This window comes from Pavona decussata, unplaced genomic scaffold (genome assembly GCF_977016875.1).
Source record: "Pavona decussata unplaced genomic scaffold, jaPavDecu1.1 SCAFFOLD_130, whole genome shotgun sequence".
NCBI classification, from domain to species: domain Eukaryota; kingdom Metazoa; phylum Cnidaria; class Anthozoa; order Scleractinia; family Agariciidae; genus Pavona; species Pavona decussata.
Window position 1 is genome coordinate 1,330,949 of NW_028145544.1, and position 25,389 is coordinate 1,356,337.

The window sequence follows — 25,389 nt, forward strand, 5'->3', positions numbered from 1 at the left end:
AATACGTGCAAACCTGCAACTTTTTCGAAACTCAGCGTGGTGCAAACTCACCCCATTGTCCATTCATTACACGGCAGTTCAACGCGGGGTTTTCGTTTGAGGCCGGACGTAACGCCCGGTTGCTTAAGCCGCCGTTACACGTTGAAACTCTTAGCTGAAACTTGCGTGCAACGGCAAACGAGACAAGTTTCACGAAGTGGTGTTACACGGTGAAACTCTTGCTTTTTCACCACTGCGACCGTTGCGAGCCGTTGCAGAAGTAGAAAGTGGTTCTACTTTTCGTGAAACTTGTCTCGCAACGGAAGTTCGAAAAAGTTTCACGAAACCGACCATGTTACACGGCGCAACGCCTGCTGAAACTTGTTTCGCAGCGCCGTTGCACACAAGTTTCAGCTAAACGTTTCAACGTGTAACGGCGGCTTTACTGTGTGATGTCCGGTACTTACATGTAATCTGCTTATCATTAAGTATTTCAAGAAATGACTGACTAGGGATGTAATCTAAACTACTTCTCTGGTCTCAGGAACACTCCTCCCCCCTTCCCCCCCCCTCCCCCCCCATCATTAAGTGAACATCGCCGTCCGGTATTTTTCAGGATCCGATAATCTCTAATACTGTCGAAAACCCTGGTTCATTGTCAGCATGTAAAGTCGCTAAGAATGGCTTTATACTCGCGATCTTTTTGATGCTGGTACAAATTTTCTTCCGCACTAGCCACAAATCGGCCACACGGTTGGAGTTTAACCCGGTTTCTGTAGCATAAAGCAACTAGGAGTATTACTTCTCCCCACTGGATAGATGCTAGTCCATTGGAGGGTTACCCCCAGCAGTGTGTCGCTGGGTGAAGAAAGACGACGATATGAAGGAAAGCTCCTCTTCTAAAGAAACAACATAATGGCAATGCGCCGGCCCAACCTCGCTCCCAGGAGCTCTCTTCTTCCCGTCCCCCGGAAACGAGGTTGAGGTAAGGCCTTGAACCACAGACTTCCAGTTCTGGTATCCTGAACGTGGTTACCACTACACCACCGCACCTCTACCGTGTGACAATGAAATGGGAAGAATGCCTTCAGCCTCTCAACCATTTTGAAAATGATACAGATGCTCTCTAATATTTTTATCATGGAAAGTTACGAAGAGTGTTATAGTGTATTCTTGTTTTCCACGTTATCATGCTCCCACCAATAGCGCAGCTCCACTCAATCAATCAATCAATCAATCAATCAACTTTATTTAAACACGGCAAATGGCTCAGCAAGCTGTTTTCAAACATGCCGTGAAAAGAGAGAAAATGCTCGCTATATAAACACGTTCAACCCACAATTCCTTGATTCGCTCAGGCGAAGGACTAACGCTCGAAAAGTCAGCAATCTCTTTACGGTGGGCAAATTACCTTCAATTATCAACTCTGTTGATAAACCAAACATTCGTCCCCACTCCCCACTGACGCAGTACCGCAGTTTGATTTAGAAGCTAACCCCGTTATGCATTTGGACCGTCGGTCTTTTTGATACTCCTACAAACTTTTAGACTCGTACAAGGGTTTTCCCGCTTTGAGAGACCTGTATTGGCTACAAGTTGCATGCAGGATCGAATCTAAAACTAGTAATAATCTAAGATAAGGGAGTGCGTTCGACGATCTCGATCTCAGGCTCTCTTTCTCCTTTGCCAAGTTGGTGACGATATTATCCGCCCTTGCAAAATCTGCGGGGGATGCCAGATACGCGTCCCAAGATCCATTCATTCGTTGATTGTCCCATACAATCTCGACTCCAATCTGTATTAGGAGTGCTTTCTTGACAATACGGCTTCCCTTTGCATAAAGGAGCTATTCGCCATGTGCCTAAGCGCCAGTTGAGGTCTACATCAAATTACTACCTTGAAGCTGTGCCGATAAAACTGTTGAGGCTTGATAACCACACTGGTTTCATCAAAACTAGACATTACGTCAAAGGCTTAATTGAACTTCATGTTGATCTGATGCTATTGAGGCCGTCGCAGAAGTGTTTTATGGCGGTTTGTCATGTCAAATAGGAGCCAATCATAAACGAGCTCGGCGATGTTGCTTGTACACCTCTCTTGCCTATCACTAACCTGCGATTAGGCGTCTAAGTTTTTTAGGGAGGGAGGGTGTGATCGCTGGTTAGCCTTTCAGGCAGCTGTAATAAACGGATATCGAGTCTTGTAGTGTTTTCTTAAACGTGTTAATCGTCGATAACGTACTGGTACAAATCGTTTCACCTCTATCGCATTCTCGCATACAACTGTCGTCGAATTCTAACTGGTAAATCGTCTCACAAATCGTATTTACCACGTTTTCTTGTGTACATGCTTTTCAACTGGTCACGTGATGAGGTCATCACGCAATAAAAAATCAACCAAATGTTCACTGTCAAAAATGTCAACTATTCGATTCTCACAACAGCAGATACATCTCTGGGAAACAAACACTTTTCCCAGCCTCCACTCCCTCAACGTCATACGTTGGAGGTTGAGAAGTTGCATTCTAAGCCGACAGCTAGCGCCCCACCTTTTTAGGTTATTATTATTTAGCCTGAGTAGAGTCTTATTTGGGGTGGGTAACACATAACAAAGCCCTAATACTAATAAACTTGTAGCCCTCAAGACTAAAATAAATACAAAAAATACATAAAAAGAAAAGAAAAAATCATGCATAAATTACAGATACACTAGGAAATTATACTACAATATACAAACTCATTACTATGGTTAAAAATGATAGAGATCTTTGTTGTTTAAGTAGAAAGTTTAATTTAGCATTTAAATTGTCAACTAGGACGTTTTTATTAGTGCAATTTCTATGAAAACCCGCTAAAAATCCCAAACACGCGTATTGCCCGGACATCATATCATCTTCAGGACTCACGCGGAGCTCCCTTACTGCATGACAGTGTGTCAACATAAATTACTATTTTTTGACAAACTGCTGTAATATCAACAACTCTTCAGCAAACAGAAAGAAAATGGGTCATCAAATAACCTTTTTCGGTGAAACTGGTTACATGAAATGACCATTTTTTAACAATCGGCAAAAATAAAATCGTCATATCAACCACTGTTCGGCCAAGTCAAAGAAACTGATTGCATGAAAAAATCACTATTGCAAACGGGGAAAATATATAAGGATATCATAACACCATCTGCCCCATTTTATGGTTAAATTTTGTGTTAATTGTATATTCTGAAATTATACGTTTGTTAAAGAAGGCAGTTTGGGTTACGAGAAACTAATTTGAAGTACCGCCGACACAATTGCACCGTTTGATGAACCATTAAAATAGGCTGCCAAGAGGAACCAACTTCTGCTGTTGCGCAATGAAAATCATTTCCATTAAAACAGTTGAAAGAACGGAACCATTTGCACAAAACGGTGCCTGGGAAAATTTCGCACCCTTTGTTTTCTCCCGTTCCAATAAAGACTAGCGTGGGTCTTATCATTATTCAAAGTTTATTGGGTACCAAACGGTTAATTTCGGTGGATATGTATATATTAATTGTGCAGAAAATCTCAAGTTTTCTTTGGGAAAATGTCAGTTCAAAATTTTGTAACACCTTAAAACAACAAGTTCTTTTCGTTTTCGAAGAGTCAATTTTGTCGTTAAAAATGCGAAATAGTGTCAGCTAGCAATTTCGTTAAGCCAACAACAGCAAGTATTAAAATTCGGCAAAATACAAGTTCAAAATTTTGTAACTCTAAAACAAGCCCCTTTCGTTTTCGAAGAGATGTCGTTAAAAATGTGATATAACTGAGGTCAGCTAGTAATTTCGTAAAGCCATTAAACAACAGCAAGGAATGAAATTCCGCCCCGGCCCCTAAAACTTTCTGCAACTTCAATTTCCAGCCCATGCTTGCGAACAGATCAAACTTTACAAAAATATACCGTAAAGGACAAAGCGATCTGTGAACACAGGAGCTCGAGACAACAATGTAAGTATTTTGTTTCAATATTTTCGTTGGATGTCCTGGTTTATCCCAGTGGATTTTCTTGCAAATCGTCAACACCCATAGTTCACTTACGACGGGTTTTTAAGATGCGGCGTACCAGCAAGCTTGACAAACTTGGTAAATTCGTGACCCTCGCCGGCAACAAAACGTCTTAACGTTAATAACCACAGAGACCTACCCCGAATTATGGCGGCAAATGTCAAGTGTAAAGATCGAAGCAGAAGTAGCGATAATTGCCGATAAATCTTCCTTGCGTGACACTAAGTAAATTCTGTAAGGAGGAAAACACGTTATGGTGTAAACAAATCATTAAATATTAACACTCGAAGATTAGCCTTAGACCAATGTCAGCACGTTTGTTAAATGAAAATAAATATCTCTCTTCACACCCGGAAAAACGGCTTTAATTTCTAGCTCTTATTATGTCGTGCCTTTTTGCTGTAGAAAACTGCGGCACAATCGTCTCTAAGTCGGGCCATTCTGAACTCCTTCCCCGTGACTCAGAGGGACGCCCTTTATGTGATAATGGATGGCAATGTTAAATAAATGAAAACACCTGCTAAACGAACGCGAGGCTTTTACGTTCTAATTAGTTCTTCGTTTTGCCCGAGGAAAGTCGAGACAAACACGGAGCTTCATGCTAGCGGGTGGTTCTCAAAAAGGTAATTTTCCGTTTTTCCCCCTTTTAATTCCTTGAAAAAGGGTCGGTGTACAATTTAAAGCAGTCGACTAACGTAGGATTCAAATTTGAAATTTGCCCACTTAGCGAGCTAGAAAAGCCGTTGATATTACAAAAGTCAACATCATTAGGTTGGACAAAACCTGTGAATTTAATTTGTTAATTAAGAAAATATGAAGTTATCATATACTGTGTGAACTCGGAATGAAATATCTTGCAAAAAGAAGACCCTATTGATTTCCGACAGGGTAGCTTTTATTTGAATGTATGAAAAAAAAAACCTCGAAATTTACTCCAGTTCATCTTGCCAAGATATAACGTTTAAATTTACCGGTCTTGCTATTTTCAAGTGTCATCAGGTTTTTTTTTTTTTCTTTCCAAAGCGAAATGTGAAAAGAGTTTTGTTATACCACTGCAGACCGTTGGCCATTCATCCGTTAAATACACGCCTGTATTTTTCTTGCATGTTTTATTGGCAAAACGGAGGAAAGAAGCAACTTTTTGCAGTCGAAATCGTTGTCTATCCAGTCTGTCTATCAATTATGGTGAAAACGAGGCAAAAAATGGAAGACAATTGAGACATTGGATTTGGGTATAACTTAGATGATAACATGTTTTTGTTGGGCAATTACATTGGAATCTTCCTGGGACGAAACCTTGACCGCATATTTTTAATTTTTATTTTTTATTGTTTTCAGCCATAGCACTATAAGTTATGAGACGCTTCGGTCATTATTGCACAGTTTATGGTGTTGAATAAATAATGACTATGTGGCGAAGAGCCATATTGAGATAGGCTTTAGGTTACGAAGCTCTTACAAGGTCAAGCTATATCTCAATACATGACATTTTTAAAGATCTTAAAAGGGTTGAAATCGCAAGTAATTTGAAGCGGTTTATAATTTCTGGTGATGTTTTATAGTACAGACTTGGCAATTTTTCCCGCAATTTTTTGGAAACACTTGTAAGTCATCACTGATTCAAGATATGTGTATGTATAACTTACGGTCCAATACGATATAATCTAATATGGGAGTAATTTCAAGAAGGAAACTAACACCCCCTGTGGGCTTTTAAGATAAATTCACAAGCAATAAATATTAACATACTAATAGATTTGGCTACTAGAGTATAAACAGTACTCTTAATTTAGCAATGTTAACTAACTTCAATCGACGTTTTAAGTTGCGTTTCTCACAGAGAACTCTTTAATTTAGATTAGCCGGATTCAGACACTCTCTAAAGTTGGAGAAAATATCGCGCTGGATAACTGTGGTAAGGAATTTGCCACATCAAAAATTATTGTACTGATGATTATAAATTATTATTTTTCGGAGAAATCATTTCATATTTTCCTCCCGGCGCTCTAAGATAATTTCACGTTAAAGAAGCGATTTCTCGTCAAATATTTGAACAGCTTTGGCCAAAACACAGCAAAATCTCCGTGACAGTGTCCGTTTAAAAGGGTCGAAAGTTCCAAGAAATTTGAAGCTGTTCATAATTTCTGGCGATATTTTATAGTGCAGCCTTGGGAATTATTCGGAAACCGGTGTAATTCATCAGTGTTTCGAGATGCATGTATGTATAACTTGTGGCCTAATACGATAATATCTACCACGGAAATAATTTCAAGAAGAAAACTATTACATACATACTTTATTGATCATCCCCTGTGGGCTTTGCGGTCAATTTAATATTTACAAACAATGAACACGATTTGAACAAGAAAAAGTTCTATTCTCCCCTATCCAGAGTGATCCAAAGTGTAGCGATTCTTTTCGGGGGTTGGTACGCACTTCAGAATCAATCTCGTTTTCTTTGACGACTGACAAAACCAAACTTGACTTGTTTTGCCGACGAAACCTTTAGATGCGTTTTCTCTTTCGACCAAACTTTACTTGCTTTAAGAAAGAATTGTTCAAAGACTTTAAACTGACAAATCTGATTGAACCAGATGCTGAAAAAACTGAAAAAAGAAGAAGAAAGAACACCAAAACGAATGTACGTGAAAACTTGCACAGGACTAAGCGGAAATTATATCTTGTACAACTGCCTGCAGGATAAAAGTCCTAATTTCTTCAATGAAGCCCCGTGTACAATTAGCTCATTTATTGATGACAGAAAATCCATTTTTTTAGAGAGATGTAGTCACGTAGGAGGATGAACCGGCTAAGCAATATTAGTAATAAGTGACTTTGGTAAAACTCTTTGGTCCATTTGAAATTCTCCCAGGTAGTTCCGTAAGAAATAGCATAGTGTACTTTAGGGGGAAGTATCACGGAAATTTGATGTCATTTCAAAACTCAAAAATGTTTGTCTGACAACAAAAACAAAAAAATAATAATTGTCTAGTTTTGTTATACTTTTGTTATCTTGTCGATTAGTGCCCCTGGCCAGCGACAGAGTAGATCGGAGTGGATTGAAACTTGAAAAATGTTAGGCTAATGTTTTTCAAGTTTTCGTATTTTTGTTTCCAAAATGTGCTAGAACAGAGTACGAGTTGTTCCTGACAAGAATTGAGTTGATTTCTCTCCTCTCGTTGTTCAAAAATTATTTTGTAGCAAAGTGAAGGTCTTATTTCACCATTTTTACCAAAAGAGGTAAAAAAAAAACCCATGATACTTCCCTTTTAACAATTATTCCAGGAGTGGCGTTGTAATTGGGATGATAGATAGCCAACAAGGCGCTGCCTGTGAGTAGCGCAGAGTTGGCTGTAATCATCTCATATCCAACTCGGCCATGGTATAATGGCTCATATACCATGGACGCTAAGCCAATCAAATTGCTGGAATACAATGACCTGGTATTTAATAATTGTTGATATTGGAGATTAAAGTGGTGAAAATAAGACGGGAATATAAGAATGGATGAGCATATTACTTCAGTGTCTTGAAGGGAAGAATATAATGTCTTGAATACATAACTTTTTGTTTAAAATGCGTGTAATGATAATGTTGGGTAATGTCCTTTGCTGTTTTACATAATCTTTTGTTCACCGTACCCAATCAGAGTATGAGACGTGCGAGATAAGAACAGTACAACAGTGTTTATCAGTCATTGATAACGCGGACAAGTAGTAAACTGCTACAAGATAACTTTAATGTTTCCGGTTGAAAACTGATGTCAAAGTCGGCGTTTGTCATAAAATAACCGGAATTAATTTTACTTTCAAAGCATAGCGCACACGATCCGTGTTATCAATCAGCGATACTTAATAACCCAAATCATTTTAAAATTCTATATGTTTTCGTCTTATTAAATTAAAACAATGCTATCGGAGAGTCTCACGATATGAAAAGAAATTCCTATCGTCGAAGGAGTCAAAGGATTTACGTTTTTCAGAATGTCGAGCATGAATATTGTATCGAAACTTGCGCATTTGCACTCAGGAGTGAATTCAAACGGACACCTCTACGAAACGACTGATGCTTGAAAGTTTTGTTCAAAGGTTAATGATGTACTAAATATAAACTAAAATGGAAATGAAATATGTGATCAATTGAAAGATTAGATAGATTGAGAAGTATTTACTCATGCAAATTTATGAGGGGAAGTTCTCAGTTTTATGTAATGACCGGCTGTAAATAAAGAAAAGCTTTCAAACGAAAAGGAAGTCACGGAAGGTGATCGCATTTAAGGTAAGCCTGTGATGTTTGATTTAACTACCTGATACTATTATGCCTTACGAGGCAATGGGCGAAAGGATGTTATTTAATTGTAAGTCAATTCTCAGAGAGAAGGGTATCAGTGTTGACAAGACAATTTCAAAACAGCATTAACACACCGTACTTTTTGTAACGATGCTGATTTTTCAAAGATCAGTTGATCACACTTTGGTAGCTTAGTAGTAAATATATGATATGTACTGAAATTGCAGTCAGGAATGGACATAATGTAATGTAAAATGTGTATCACACTGACTTGTAAAACGTCAAAAACCAAACGTTTGTAAAAACTTAACAAGACGTTTCGACCGAAAATCTTCGGCCTTCGTCGGTTTAAAAAATGACAAATAAGTTTAAAATGTCTGACCCACTGAATTAAAGAGAATTATTGTAAGTAATATATTTAACAACCTTGAACACTACTGGTAAAGCGGAATGCGTTTATGCCAACAGGCAATGATTTAACCAGACAAACAAAGAGCGAGTTTCGACTGACCCTATAAAACAATGCGCTTACTCTTGAACCGATTCAGAATGTGTCTTGCTCTATTGTTAAAGATGCTTAAATCAGAAATATTACGAAAACTTTTAAAAGGGAAATACCCTATTTAAACTTAGAATTTCTAAAGCGACCAGTACAGGTATCAGGACCAAAAATACGTTGCCTTCTGTTCACTAAACACTGAAAAACGGCAGACATCGAAACATTCAGGTATACTCAACGTCGCATTTCTTCTTCAGCTTCGGACAGGTGAGACTCGAGAAGCCCGAATTTCCCCTTGATATCTATACTAAGACAAATCTTAAGGCTTGAAGGCTGGATTTCACGCCAGTTAGTAAGCACAAAGTGAATCGAAATTGAGCCTACCCGGCTTTCTTGGTATAAATGTCTTATAATGGCACTGCCGTTTACGAGTATCCCGGTTATTAATCCGGTGCACCACCTCGCCAGACTCGTTAATGCGGGCAACGACTGCCTGCCGGCCTTTGGAGTCCCAAAATGTTTTTTTTTTTATTTATTTATTTATTTTTGTAAATCTTCCCCTTTTGTGCGACCACTTGAAATGCGAGGTGAATTAAACGCCAAAAGCAAACAAATTGACGAACTGAGGAAGGAAGCTTTTAATTTGCATTTGGTACAGGGGTTCGAAAGTTACTTCGCCTTGTAACCGATAACCGTGCCACTTAAGTCGCTAGCCCTTTCGTAAACTGTTTCTTTTTTCAGTTTCCCTTTGTGTCTTCAAGGGCTATTAATTGCGCTTAAAATAAATCTTGAATTATATTAGTCAATTCTGAGAAGCTCAGTCAAATTCAAGTAACAAGAAAACCTATAATGACTGGCTTTGCACAAGAGGAAGTCTTAAGGAAATGAGCCGGCATGGTTGCTAAAATTGAGGGTGAAAATTTATTTATTGAATGTATTCTAAACAAGCTTAGCTGATAACGTAAGATGTTTAAACGGGAACCTACATCAGAAAAAGCGTATTTCAGCGGAATCCTGTATAAATAGATGCTTAAATACAATCACGAACAACGTTTGAATGAAAAGTAAAATCTGAAATGTTCTTAATTATAAACTCGTCTTGTATATCTTTCAACTCGAGGATGGCACGATTTTCCTATTTACTTCGAGAAATATATAGTTTGACTGGTTGAAATATGGAATTTTTCCGCGAGTTTTTCTAGCATTTTAAAATAGCTCGTTGATGTTTGCATTTGCAGGGTTATCTGAAGAGCTATTTAAGATGCGATTCATCCCACAGGCAGTTTGCATTTAGGCTTTCATTCAGTTCTCATGCCAAATTCGACAAAAGAAGTAAATAACTTATGCAAACCTCTTATGACATATGCCTGCTACAATCAGGTTAATGGACATTTATATCAAAACGTTCTTGCCTGCAAGAAAGCTGATTTGATAACATATTTCCTTTAAATATACAATTCCATAGTTACAAGCTTGAATGCTTTCTATGTCCCTCTAAAACTAAGACAATTTCCTATCAAGGCACTACAAAGTTTTACAATTCTCTTACAATTTTTTTCCTTATTTCTTTGAATCAATAACTCAAATTTTCCTTTTTCTGAAGAGATTTTGGGTGAAATGCATTGATTTGTCATTTGTTTTCTTTATAATAGAGGGAGGACGGAGCCCATTATTAAAAACAGCCTTGTGGTTTCTCATGGGCTTTCTCGCCGTCTCTATTTTATCATTATTTCACGTGTTCATTCATTTAAAGTGGCAAAAATAAACTTGAACTTGAACTTGTTGCCTAAATGCACCATCTCCTTATTTCAATATATTTTTGTGATAACTCTATTTCTGTACGCTTGGCAAATGTGATAAATAAATAGACCGAATAAATAAAAAATATTCTATAACGGGAACACGTTAGTGTTTTGCACTTCGGCTACAGTTCTTAAGATACTGTTAATATTTTACGCAGCAATTTATTATCAGATTTAATTAAATTTAGTTCGGTTCGAAAATGCCGAAAATTTTAATTAGCATAAATCGTTAAAAAATATCAAAATCACTGAAGTTGGTGGTCGCCAAATGGCTTTATTTTTTTGTTAAACTTAACTAAAAACTGCTAAAAAGTAACATTGATTTCCGATGTGAGATGCAAGCTTGCGTTTTCCGGTTAATGGACGTTGTTTGAAATACTTTTGCTCGCCTGTCATTCAGCATTGCCCTAATATGACAGCTTTTTGTTGTATTATGGACGTTTTTGCTCGCCCACAAAGTGCTATCCAATTGTGGTTTTGTGAATTATGTCAACAAAGGTCCGCTCGGCCATTAACGTTATACTTGAATCATTGTATTCATTTGTGAAGCATAACATGTTTATTTCTGAACAGCAAACCTGGTGGTGCAATTTCAATATTTTTTAGCTAATAATTTTTAACGAAGGTCTTTTTGTGCACTAGTTGGCTGAACAGCGAAGCTTCAATTCTACTAAAAAGAAGCTTGAATTAGGAGACACTTTAAGGTAAGCCCGTATGACATCTTTCGATCAATACGCTATTGATTGTTCATCGCCAAGCATATTACATATCACAATGTAAAAAAGGCATTATAGCTGAATAATTCTACTGATTTTTGGTCAATCGTTTTCTTGCCATACCAAAGACTATAAGTGATAATCTGGGCAAAGATGTCGTGATGCTTTGTTCAGAATTTACTAACTTAAAGGATAAAGAAACTTTAATGAAATTTCAAATTTATAGTCATGCTTTGGTAAGTTTATTTCATATCAGTATGTTTTAAGAATTTTGAGCTTTTGTGTAGAATAAAATGTTTATTGGATTATTGAATTAATAAGCTTTTCGCGACTTACGTTTCTCACAAGCTTTATTTAAAAAGTAAGACTGTACAAGCTAGAAGAAATGAAAACAAATTTAATGCCACTATATTTATTTATGAACAGTGAGCCTTTGACGTTAGTAATTTGAAACTTCACCCTCCTTAATTCAGACATGATATATAAATGTTCTGCTCTCCAACGCTTCAAAGAATACCGACAATTTTTGTTGACATATGTTTTTGTGTTTTATTGACATCAATGACAGCCCGATTAACATATGCTATGAGGAGATCAACTTCAAATTGTTCAAGGCGTATTTCCGTTGCAAACATGAAACTCAGCTTGACAAAAAAAATTCTTAAATATATAAACGAAAGTAAGCTAAAATTCCTTGAAAATAGCCGTTGTAAAATAAATTTTGATATCGTCTTTCAAATTAAATTATAGTTTTTTTTGGTGAAGTGTTTGATGAAAAAATACCAATAATGACGTCATAAGCTTGACACATGCATGGCTCTTCATTGTCAAATTTGCACGAAATGTTTATGAAAACATTTTGAACATTTTCAAAACATTCTGAATTAATATGTTTGAATTCTCTTCTATATGCAAAAGAATTTAGGTATAAAAACCGTTGTAAAATAAATTTTGATATCGTCTTTCTAGTTAAATCATATTTTTATGAGGGTGTAAATGGGGTTAACCGACTAGCGACAAAGGGCGCAAAAAATTACTGACTACCGACGAAACGGGGAAAAAATTACCGACTAGCGACAAATAAATTCTAACCGATAGCCGACATGGTCAGACGTGATAGGGATGTTTGTATTCAGAAAGAACAGCATTTTGATGATTTCTAGCTCAGAAAATCCTTCTTCACCCGACGTAACCACATTAATTCCAAATTTAGCCGAATTATAGAATTTCTCGTCTTCAAATTACTTTAAATCCACGGGATCCTTCTTTTCGGTGAGCAGCGTGGGCTCATTTCTAGAACAGCGGCTCGTAATCAGGCTGACAAGACGCCCTGCTGTCTCATTTCAAGAACAGCGGATCACAATCGAGCCGGCGAGACGCCCTGCTGTTGTCTTTTTATTGCTCGTTGTTTGTTCATGCGGTCGGGTCATGACTGGGATTGCTAAAGTCATCGTGCGTCTTTTTCGAAAAGGTGAAGAAGTCGCCATCGAACGTCATCGAAGCAGGGTCCCAGTAGACAAAGAAGCTCATAGAGGAGTATCTGAACTAAAAAAACATCTTACGGAGTTTTTAGGACTAAAAGAGCAGGCACATTTTCGTTAAAGTTAATTTCGCCTGGCGAAATCGCCTGCGGGCAAATGCTAAAATTTTACAATTGTGACGGATGGGCAATGGCAGCTTGAACTTCCAAATTTAATATCGGATGAAAGTAGCAGTGAGCTCAACGGTAAGTGTGGAACGCGTGCAGCGGAGTTTGATGAATCACTCTAGTTCTGTAGTTAAATATTAAGCTCAAATATTAACGTGGTTAAACTCTGGTTCCACCGTTTTTTGTTTGTTGTTTTGTGGAGCGGAATGTTTTTTTTCTTTTTCACCGTCCATTTGAATGCGAAAATTGAGAAGAAAAATCTCTACAAAGAAGTAGCGAGTAAATCAGTTTATCAGCTTCTTTCTGATTAATTGGTGAATGAACAACAGTGTAGCTTAACATATTAAAGATCCTGTTTATTTATACACGCCCTTAAATTTATTCGTTTCTGAAAACCAGGCTTTCAAATAATATTAAGCGACGAGCTGAACTTCTGAGGCACTTAGAGGCACTATCTCTCCCAACGGATGGAACGGTTCCCGTTTTGCGCGAAAGCCTTAAGGACCACTTGGGTGCCATTTCTAAGAACACGGACTGTGCAGAACACGTCCAGATGCATCCTAATCGTCTTGGTAAGCCTTCTGCTGTCTATGCTGCAAGCAATGATTTGTTATGTTGTAGCGATGACGAGAGTCAATATGTCTATCAGATAACATTGACATTTGATGGAGTGACCATTCACGGCAATGCTACGAAATTCACTGCCTATCCATCCAGCATCATAAATCTTTTGTCTATTACTCTACTTGACCAATGTGCATTCTTCTCAGGAGCCTCGAGCCATGGTGGGCTTTATAAACGTGAACTTAGCGCAAAGACAGTGACCAAAGCTGTATGCAACTCGACTCTTCCTTGCTCTGAGGTAAACCAAGTATGCACCTTGAACGGGAGGGTAGTTTACACTGATACAAAGGCGGGAAAGGTTATGCAATACAACCCTGATGATAAATCGGTTAGGACTTTGGTAGGAAGTGGCCACAACAGTTCTTCCGATGGGACACAAGACTCGTGCTCATTCAAACAAATCGAAGGGATATGCTCTCTAGACAAGAACTTGTTTGTTACAGATGTTTCCGCTGGAAAACTGAAGATAGTGACGAGCCTCTCAGAAACGGTATCTTTTCTGGGGATTCTTGGCTCCCTTTACGATACCTTTGGAATTCATTCTAAGGGTATGAAACCAGACGGAGTGTCCTTGAAACAAGCAAAAGAGAACGTGACAAAGATTGACAGCTATGTAAAAGACACTGTGAGTAAGGTGAAAGAACGCTACCAGTTGAGCGAGACGTCTGCAACCAATGGTCCACAGGGAACTGTATCACAGAAGACGCAAGTATCTGTGTCTTTGCTTAAAAAGGGCATAGAGAGGCTATACAAGAACGTGGTGGACATTAACCCCCAATTTGTAGATGATCTGCTGCTCGAAACGTTGCTCACAACAGTAGTGGAAAATTTACACGCTGTTTCGCACCTTAAACACGAGACATTTACGGTACTTACATATGCCCAGGATTTTGGAACAATTTGCAAGGAAGCGCACATCTAGATGGGCAGCAAAGTACTACACGCATGACAAATCCTACTATCCGGTACCTCAATCCGCCATGCCCCTTTCTGCTATAGCTACCATGACACCTTTGCCAAGTGAGGACATAACACCAGGGATGGAAGGACAGATCAAAGAGTGGCTAGAGAGTTACAGACCAGTACGCCAATGGACGGTTAGGAGTGAGACCACAAAAGATAAGGCTGGGGCCTTGCCGCCAGCTGTCTACGCCGTTCACCACACCGACGAGTCTGAAGAGAGGCTTCGATATCCTGAAGAAAACACTGTATCGTCAGCAAATGCACAACGCGTTGTCAGCATACAATTTGTGGACGAAGGGAATGTTACTGAGGTGTTTGAGGATCACAGAGAAGTACAAATCGATGAGTATGAGACAGATTCGGATGACGAGGAATCAGATTTTGAAGAACATCCAGAGGTTGTCAACAGAGCGTGTGTTACCCGATCCGGCAGGGCTGTTCGTGCATTTGTGCGTCTCGACATGTAAGAGGTACTAACAGTTAAAATATCCATTTAACGGTGCAGATTGATACGTATGACAACCAAATTTTTGGCGAAAAAAAAAAAAGAGAAAAAAAAGAAACCTCGCAGAAAAGCCACGAGAGCCGTTGAATAATAAGTGTAGTGAGTTTTTGTGGACGTCTCGGAAAAAAGACTTCCGTAGCTTACAAATTAAAATTAGTTATCCCAGGCGCTAGAGTAGGTGTTCCATTCTTTGTAGAATTTACCTCTCTTGATTTACTTCGATGCCCCGTAGTCGACAGGAAACAAATTCACATCTATAATAAAAGCTTTGGTGAATTTTATCGGTATACTAGATTTGCAAACAAAGGTGGGGTAGATGAGCACGTTGCTAAATTAAAAAAACAGCGTTAACGAGGTTTAAGTGAAAACAAATAATGAATTATTACAAGTATTACACTTCGTCTAGAGTTTAAAGTCTTAAAACTGGGCAAATTGCATAATAAATGTGAATAATTAACGTGTATTTTTAATTATTAACTGAGATTTACCGACAACCGACAAAGGTCAAAAATCTTAACCGACAACCGACAAAGTAATGAAATTTTAACCGACAACCGACATTTTCACCCCCCCATTCAGACCCTCTTTTATTGGTGAAGTGTTTGATCAAAAAATATCAACAATGGCGTCACGATCTTGACACATAGCTCTCCATTGTGAAATTTACAAACGCTATAATTTAGGTCTAAAAATACTGAGATTCAGAGGCTACTCACTGTATGGATTTTAAAAACTAAGTCTGAAAATGAGTTTGAATGTTAGAGGTCTGGGCCGAGTAACTCAAAGCACGATTAAGCTAATCCTGGATTAACAAGAATTTTGATTCGAGTTTAATTACGATTTCTGTCTCTCAGTTTTGACTTTGACTTTTCTTTACCATTGGCTTAAAATTAGATTTTAAAAACAATTTTAACGAGCGAGCTGAAAACTTCGCTTATTCGAGGATTACCGTTAATCGGCTTTCGAACAATCGGGCCCTGGTCTACAAAGGAGTACAGGAAAATTACATATTTTGTTCTGAAATTTGATCAGCCGGTTGCGAGAACTGAGTCGCACATCCCCACCAAAAATAGTAGTGTTTACTGCCATTACACTGGCGTATTGTCAATGACCATGCATTAAACCATCAAACTCCCTTTAGTTTCTGGTGAATCTGGTTCCTTGAAAACCATTTGTTGGTATACTGTTGCCCACAAGTCCTCCATTCTACCCCACTTTATAAAAAGTAAACTGTACTTTTGAAAATTCACTTGATTCCCTCCCCTCCACCCCCGACCTCCTTGGTGAATGTCTAGTGGCAGTTACATACAGTATAAATCTAGCAAACTCCCCATAATATTAGCCTTCAAACCGAGTATCCCCAGGCTGTAATAAAACAGATATTACACAAGCGCACGTTGGATATGAGACGCTGAGACGATGGATGATCATTCCATAATCGTTCGTGCTAGACGTTGCAATGTCATTTGCTATAATGACCAGAAGACAATTTAATGGCGCTATTTCTCCGATATTCAAATATTCCAAAATTAAAAATTAATCCAGGAGCGCGTATTGTATATGAGATGATTGATAGCCAATATCATATCCAACAAGCGCGAGTGGAATAATTGTTTTAAACAACCAAGAAATATTGCTAGATCTTCCTGATTCCGCTCTGCAAGAACAACCAGAAGACAATTTAATGGTCGCTATTTCTCGGCTATGGTGTAATGGCTCATATACCATGGTCGCTAAGCCAATCAAACCCTGGCATTGTATTATACAATGATCAAGTTTTTAATAAATAATTAATGGTCGATATCCCATTTAAAACTCTAGAATCGCATAAACTAATGATTCAGCTTTTTAGTAAAACAAGTTAATATGATCACTATCGCTTATTTCACTTATCATTCCGAGTAGAGTTCTTCTAGACTGTCCGTATCTTAGATGAAGGACCAGTTAAATCAATGATTCAACGACAGAAAAATGCTTCTATTTGAGCATTAAATAATTTCCTCCACACACACACGTATATAGAAAATGCAACAGCTTCCGATGTCCGTTTTAGTTAAGTGTTCTGTAACACATCAACTTAAAAGAGATGACTCAGTACCATTCAATTTAGCCTTTATTTGTGGCAGTGTCGAAATAATCAGTCTAAAATTAAGGAGGAAAGGATTGACGCGAATGACGTCTTCAAGGGTAAACTGGACTAAACTGCAAATATTGCGCGGGTACTCAATAGTGTCGCGTTACTTCCTAAACAAACTAAGTATTATTTATGCTACGTACGTGGTCTGCCAGTGGAGCAGCTGATTTTTTTTTTCAAATAAGACTCGTTAACAATTCGTTCATTCTGTCACGTAGTTGTAAAATTAAACTACGAGAAACGAGAAGAAGCAAGGATAGAAAAGAAGCTTAAAAGAAAATTTCGACTCGAAGGTATAGTATAATAGAGATATTTAGAATCGCCTTTACGGCAAACGGCAAACGTGAGATTTGTGTTTGTTTTTTCTTGAAAAAATTAGTACACAGATGAGAATAGCGCTAAAATAATTCTAACCTTTGATGCTAACGCAAAACTATTCAATTTTACCAAGAAACTGAAAACAGCGAGCGGCAAATATAAGATGGTGAGATGGTCACGTGGTCATTTCTGCCGTTTGCGGCCGTTTGGCTTATCTCTTTCCATTTGTCTAAAGTTTCAAATAATTAGACTTATTTTTTTGTGTGTTAACTAAACTGGTGTCAAAGCAGTTAAGAGAGTCAAGGTTCTCACGTGGAAAAGGTCCGCATGGCGATATTTTAGAACCAGCATGGACATGTATTCAGTCCGTCATTTAAGATCTAAAACATTGATTATTGGTCCGTATTTTCACTTCGTCGATTTTCACGGCCAAAAATAGAACTTGATCTTTAATCTTTTCGCCTTCGCAAATGCAGGGTTCAAGCGGAACCGTTCTAGCTTTTGAGTCTGTATATGAATCCTAAAGTGTGACCATTCAAATGAAAGCTACTGAGCAGTACTTTCCTGTGGTGCTGTGTATTATATTATGCTGTACAAGGTGCTTCCAGCTTTTGAGTCTGTGGATGAAATCCTACCCCAAAGCGTGACCATATAAAAGCTAATGAATAGTACTTCCCTGTGGTGCTGTTTATTATGCCATACAAGGTGGTTCTACCTTTCGAGTCTGTGTATGAAATCCTTAAGTGTGACCATTCAAATGAAAGCTATTGAGCAGTACGTCCGTGTTGTAGAGTGTTATTTTCCCGATACATGCAACTTAAAACATGGTTTTCCCTTGTTCTTGTTCGATACTATGGACGGTTTTTGGTGCGAAAGAGTTTATTATTCCTATCCATATCAACCTGTCAGGAATTATCTGTCACCGGCTGTAAAATATTCTGGTTCTTGGTGTTGAAGACCTTTGAAAGCCTTATTGAAAATCTATTATATTAACAAGGATGTTTTTTTGTATATTAACAGCTAAAATTTACAAATGAGATTGTCTAGTCAGCCGCCTATAGGCCGATAATTTTAATATTTCTTTAACCTCCTTATTCTAGTCGCATGTAAATGAGTGAATTCACGAAACAAGACAAACTACAAGCTGACCAAAATTGACGGACATTTGCTGCAGCTGTTGGCTTGAATATATGAGGTCAGCATACAGAAAGATTTTAACATTAGGCTTAGGCTTGAAACCAACGAAAATTTTGAAGGAAATCCTTCAGTAACAATTTTAATTGTTAGGGATGGAAATCCTCAGTTCCCTAATTGAAAAAATTAAATTGAAATCCTTGAATTGAAATCCCTGAGTTGAAATCCTATTAAAATAGGGTTTCAATTTTTTATTGTCACAGGGTACATCTCGCTTATTTTAGATTTTAAATATAACTAGAACATAACGTTGGAGACACTTGATGACTGTTAGCATGATATACTTGTTATAACAGATCTGCCTGTAGCTGTCTCTGATAAAGAAAAATTGCAAGGGTTGTTTGAGAAACATACCTACTTTTCTATGTCTCTATAGAATTACACAGAAACACGAAAGAGTGTAACTTTCTGAGAACTGGTACCAGTGGAGTTCCACCGCAAATTTCTACAGCCTTTCTGGTGATTTTTACATGATGTAAAACATACCCCAAATGTTTAATTATTTCTTCAATAAAAACCGCCAGCTAATTGACAGCGTTTCTTTTGAGTGATAGAAACTTGGTACACGAAATTAAAGCACAGGTCGGCTTTTATTAAGTGGTTATTTCATGATACAAGGTTTATATATTAAACAAGAAGTGATATTGTCGTAGAAGCCTTGTTGATGTAATAAACATCCGTTATTTCAATAAGTAGTTGTTATTCTATTGCTGAATTTTATTTCTTTGCAGCAAACGGATCGTAATATTTTTATATTGTGAACCCAAGCAACATTATTGTAATGAAGTCATTACTTTCTTTCTGTTATATTTATTTACTTTAAGAAAGCTGTTCAAACGGAGCTCTCCCCGCCACAATAACGAGGTTTCCTCAGTTGTGTTTTCTCAAACTGAATGTAACTTTTCTGTATTAAAAGACAATTTTTTAATTAATCGGTTGACAAAGGAAAATTCCTGCTGTGCTTCATGACGTTTCTGTTTCGCTTACTGAAAAGAGAAATCGAGAAATATGAATACAACGAAGTAGTTGTCACTCAGCATGGACTATCACAAATAGACGAATCTGATTGGCTAATTTTTCATTGACTACTCCATGACAGTAAACGATCGCGCGTGCACTTAGCAAAGTAAATTTGTCAGTTAAGCTCTTTTGTATACACTGGGACTTACTTTTATGGGTGATAAAAAGGCACGCAACTTGGCTGCACCTTTTTCAGTGAAATTGAATTATTGAAATATTCGATCTAGAAAGATCCACGTTGAAGTCCAGAATGGCCGGCGTCGAATGACCATTCAAACCACTTGCTTTAATTAAAGCTACTATCAAATGCATCCTTCATTACCACGATGTCGATGGCGCTACCGGGACGGTGACGAAGTAAAGTTTTCTGTTTTTTTTTTTTTTCATCCACGAGTAAATCCATCGTATAAACTAATCTCTCGGTTTTAAAACTCCGAAATGGTCACTTTATTTCTTTATTTCCGAGCAATATGTTTGTCGAACACCGTCATTTTCGCAGGTTTTTGTCACAAAACACACTCCTTTGTCATCAACAATACGTTTGTTAAACGCTGTCATTTTCTTTAAGGTCTTTGTCACAAAAACACACTCCTTTCGTCTCATCAACATCACTTATCTGGTTTGTTATTCCACGCATCTTTAAACTGCAAATTGTTTTTATGGGCCAATACGGAGCTAATAACTGAGGCTATCTTCGTGTCAATCAAAAGGATAGCATGCATATGGACCTGCGTGTTAATTAAAATTTTCCACTAGAAAGTGTGTTCTGGACATATATTACGAATCGCTATTATTGATTTCTGCGAAGACCCAGTGTTCATCTATACTCTATCACCAGACATATTGTTATGTATCTGCGTTTCACTATCAACGGGTAAGGAACTTTAACATCTTAGATAGATTTCTATCGATTAATTCATGTTTTCTTAAAGGCATCTAATATGAATGCATCGTTTTTTCTGTTAATTGTTGGTTGCCTTTGTTATCTAGAAATAAGTTGACTTTCAACTGACTTTAGTTCATTCTATTATATAATTTAGCAACTGTTTATGAACTTCTTTTTTGTTTTAATCCCTAATTATCTTAGATCAAAACAAGAAAAAAATAGATTTCGTTTTCCAAAATATGTAAGAATTAGCAGCATCACATCCCATTAAAAGTGCTGAAAAGAAGCTTTTATTTAAGTGGTCACAAACTAGCGCTCTACGTGCCTTAAAATTTAAGGGGGTGGAGGGACGTTACTTTTGAAGCAGAGTAAAAGTTCTATCTGATTTGCAATTTAAGCAATGCTTGTGGTTGTGTTGAACCTGTTCGTAATCCACACAGCTAACCGAAGTAACATAAGCGGCCTGTCTTCATGTGTTTTTTTTTTATTTTTCGACACAGTTAACTGTCACGGTGACTCCTGAAGCATTTGTACAACTGTGCACGATCGTTCGCTAGCAGAACAAGGGGTTGAGGGTGCAGCAGAACTTTAATTTTGAACAAAAGCGACACAGTTAAAAAGCTCGCACCCGTACAGAGGATTTTCTTTCTCATTTGCATTTGAAATTTTGTATTAAGCCTGACAAGTATGAAAAGTCAATACGGCGACGGCTTAAAACAAGGCTTCTCATGGGTGAAATAAGTTGCCAATCTTACAACTCTCCACTGTTACAATGCATTTTTAAAGCAAGTGCTCATCGTTTCCTTTAAAACCAAGTAAAACTGCTGAATTCAATTGATAATTTCCTTTAGTTTCATTTATTTTTAAATGAAACATCTGTTTGCAAATATCATTCGAACGATTTTTAAATGTCTTAATTTCCACAAACATTTACATATACATGGACAAAATTAAAAACCGCCGTGAACGATGAGACCCAGTGGCTTTATGGGTATAAGTGTACTAAATTTGAAAATACAAAATATAGCTCTGGCCCTGAGGAAGACTAATTCTATTAGTCAAAATATTGGCCACTTATAAATCTGCCCTTTGCCGTAGTGCCAGCCTTGCATTCAGTTTTGTATTTTCACGTTCAAGGTCTTTCACAAGAGAGATCCGGCAAAATTACCAGCAAGTTTAATTCCTGCGTTGTGTGGACCTCTGCATTCAAAAGTTTTCTATGTACTAAATTTATTTGCATAATATTCTATTCTCGTGTGACAGTTGATAACCAAAATTAGTTGCACGTGGTGAATGATGGAAACTGTTCAAGCTTTCGTAAAGTGTCAAGTTGGCCGACAAGGGCCAATTTTTAAACACTACCCACAAATCCGTGGGTCTCATTGTTCATGGTTTATGCTTTTCAGGTGTCAACGTTTTTGCAATCGAGTGCTTATGGCATATGGTTTCTTGAGGTCTCCTCGCCATTACCTTGACTTGTAAATTGAATGATTTCTTTTTTTAGCAAGGCAAATAAATAATGTTGATGATGATGATGATGATCATGATGATAACCAGTCGCCATAAGCTTGGTGGTGCTGTCATTGAGAATTTTTGGAAGATCCTCCCCCCCCCCCTCCCCCCAAGCAATGTTGATGAAAGACAGTCAAATCATTCGGACTGTGCATAAACGCAGCATGCAGCAACATGACAACCCTGCATGGGGGCAGGGGAGCGGGGAGGCATTTCGTGTTGAGTTCTGGAAATCGTCCCAACATTTTTGGCCAGGATTGTAGCTTACTTACTTTAACAGGTTATTTCATGAGAATAATGTTCCATATTCTTTATTGCTTTCATGCAAGTTGATCGCTTTTTTATCATCTCTCCTATTCAGGTACATGGATAGACTACTCGTTACCTTACTTTTCGTCATCGACTTTCTCGCACCTTCTCTTTCAACATCTGTCACAGACATATGTGTCACGCCAATGTGCAATTGTTCACGTGATCTAGTCTATAACGTGACAGTCACCTGTCGCACAAAAGACCTGAGAAATGACCTGCAGAATTTTATACGGAAGCCAGAGCTCATTGGCGCATTGTAAGTTAATAAATGAAATATTTAGTGTACCTCATAGCCTCTATTTAACCTTTGTATCTAACCTTTGTTACACCCTGGTGTTAGCTAAAATAGCCAGTAATACTTTATAAGTTTAGATTGAAGACATATCTCAAATTTTGACCTATATTCATTTGGAAAAGCCTGCAGAATAATTTGGTGTGATATCAAGTAAAATCAAAGACCCGAATACAGATTTCTGCTAATTTTATGGTGTTCCCTCCGTCACAAAATCTCTAATTATAAAACGAAAAGATAGGAAGATACCCTTACTTGAATAGAGTAACTCCTTCAGTTAGCAGTTTTCAACTGAATGTCATAAAATCAAGACCAAAGTAATTACTTTGACCAATCACAGCCTATGTAAAGAACGCAATGAATCAATCAGAATTCGAAGGAAATACATGTGAACGGCGCCAAGCGCGGGAAAACGCGTGTGAGCGAGTCACGATTGGTTTTGGGTCTGCTTCTCATTGGTTGAGAAAATGGCGCGAGTTTTTCTAACCAAAGAGCACAATAAAGCAAAACCAAATCAATTACCAAATTACTTACGACTTTTAATTGGAAACTGCTCTAAATAATATCAAGGTACTAAAAGCTGTTACCACTAAAAGCTCTGACAGTTACATCATGAAATTCGAAAGGTGGAATATGGCGACAAACTGAATGATGTACGATAATAATGTAATGGCTAAAACACTTCCCTTTCATTCGTAGGACAGTCATAGATGATAACACAACGATCATTCCAAAAGAAGCGTTTATCCAGTTTTCAAACGTGAAATACCTGTAAGTAGCTTTTCTGCTATAGCTATATGTAGCCCGAGTTACTAATCTCCTTTAAGAGCTTGTGTCACCCTTGCCCAGCGGAAACTGAGCTCGCACATGCGCATGATATGCAACAGGAAAGTAACGTGGGATCACGCGATCAAGGTACACTGGGCATACAACATATTTCGTGCCCGCGCAGCTTAACAATTAAAAAGGTTTGTTAGTACGGACAAACACTACTTTGTACGGAAAACAATTTACCAGATAATCATTTTATATCTGAATTTATAAGCTGTGTTCTGAACGATTTTTTAAAAACATATGAACACTGATGGCTTTAGCTAAGAGGTGTTTATTCATATACTACTGGGCTGGTGTAAAGTGCTTCTTGATGTATCGCTGCACGCCAATTTATTTTCTTGATTTTTTTTTTCAAAGGCTAATCAGCTTACAAAACCTAAAGATTTGGAAGGGGAATCTCTCTCAGGAATTGCCTTCGATTGAGGCTCTTTCGTTTGATTCGAGTAACCCTTTCACTCCACCAGAACACGTCCTTCAAGGACCAAAGCTTCAAAATATTACTGGGTTGACATGGAGTGGCTCTTGCACGAACTGCACCTTGCTCAAAAACAAAACTCACGTCAACGTCACGCTTTTTAGAAATGGAACCTATGACTTATATCCGCCGTCACGCTGTCGTGGGTCACGCTATACCGTCAGTAATGTGTCTCGCACTTTTGCTGCTAACGGGTTCCTGCCCGTGTGTGTGTTGGACAATGAGGAATGTTTTGCTAAGGAGATTTCGGTAACTCCTCTGCATCAGTGCTGGGATAGTGCCAACAATGTTCTCTACGCTGAGTATTTCTTTGCGCCACTACTTCTTATATTTAACTTCATTGTATTCACATCAACATTGACTACAAAGACTCTGAGGAAAGTCCCTTCGATGTTGTTGGTCGCGAACTTAGCTGTTAGCGACTTCTTTCTTGGTGTGTATTCACTTGTCATTACATCTTTGCGTCATGCAATGTCGTACCAGAGGTTTTATGGATTGATAGATTATCTATGTCCATTTCTGGGGTTTTTGTGGTGTTGTGGACAATACACCGCAGCCTTATCGTCGGTGCTTTTGACAACTGAACGATACATAGCAATAATTTTCTCCATGAGGCCAGCCATCAAGTTGTCATCTAAGCCTTGTTTCTACAGTGTGATAATCACCTGGATAATTGCAATAGTGATAGCCTCACTTCCTTTCTTTGGCATTGGAACATACACCAGTACAACGTACTGTCTTCCTGTACAGCCAGCTAAAGGGATTCCTCATTCATTCGCCTACAGTGCCAGCCTGATAGCGAGTGGATTTGTTTTGTACACCATTACTCTGCCAATGTATCTGCACATCTTCCTTCACGTCAGGAAGTCCGGGAATATGATGGGTGTCAAGAGAGATGGAAAACTAGCCAAGAAGATTTCAGTCTTGGTTGTTAGCAATTTGTTGTTTTTTCTTCTGCCAGTTTTCATCGGTTTGGTGTGGATTTTTAAACACGAGGCTTTTGAAAACATTTCTCTTTCCGCCAGGGAGATTCTGGTGGGTTCGTTCACTACTGTTTGTTCCAGCATCAATTCGTTTCTTAATCCTTTGCTTTACGCATTTAGAGATAGGAGATTTCAATTTGTAATCAGGCAGAGATATCGCCGTCTTGTGGATGCAAATGCAGTCACTGAGGTCCAACTTAGCTTCAGGTCGCGATCAGGAACTGACGCGAGATCTCATGTTCATAAAATGACAACAAATATTAAGTAAACGAAGAAGGTGTTTAATGCTCTTTTTAGTAGATTATTTGTTTTGCATTATTTGAGTGGAGTTCCTGTAACAAGCCTGGGTAGCTACATGTAACTTAGTGCGCATGCTCTT

At 38.0% G+C, this 25,389-nt stretch overlaps 1 protein-coding gene and 1 pseudogene across 4 annotated transcripts; both read left to right on the plus strand.

The window, feature by feature from the left end:
* Nucleotides 1-5,893: 5,893 nt before the first annotated feature.
* On the plus strand, nucleotides 5,894-25,299 carry LOC146468546 (putative glycoprotein hormone G-protein coupled receptor). Of its 4 annotated transcripts, none has more exons than XM_085124271.1 (4): nucleotides 5,894-5,918; nucleotides 22,476-22,682; nucleotides 23,418-23,489; nucleotides 23,910-25,299. In XM_085124271.1, the coding sequence occupies exons 2-4, from the start codon at nucleotides 22,480-22,482 to the stop codon at nucleotides 25,276-25,278; spliced, it is 1,644 nt and encodes a 547-aa protein (XP_084980397.1). In that variant the 5' UTR covers nucleotides 5,894-5,918; nucleotides 22,476-22,479; the 3' UTR covers nucleotides 25,279-25,299. The 4 variants fall into 4 exon arrangements, with proteins under 4 accessions (XP_084980397.1, XP_084980396.1, XP_084980395.1 ...); XM_085124270.1 differs by lacking the exon at nucleotides 5,894-5,918 and adding an exon at nucleotides 11,116-11,298; XM_085124269.1 differs by lacking the exon at nucleotides 5,894-5,918 and adding an exon at nucleotides 19,036-20,590.
* LOC146468547 (uncharacterized) lies at nucleotides 13,512-15,012 on the plus strand (annotated as a pseudogene).
* Nucleotides 25,300-25,389: the final 90 nt, after the last annotated feature.

Coding starts and splice junctions, on each gene's coding strand:
- LOC146468546 (XM_085124269.1), top strand. CDS start 20,565: ATGTATCTGCGTTTCACTATCAACGG. Junction 22,683..23,417: donor CCAGAGCTCATTGGCGCATT/GTAAGTTAATAA, acceptor TTTCATTCGTAG/GACAGTCATAGATGATAACA. Junction 23,490..23,909: donor TTTTCAAACGTGAAATACCT/GTAAGTAGCTTT, acceptor TTTTTTTCAAAG/GCTAATCAGCTTACAAAACC.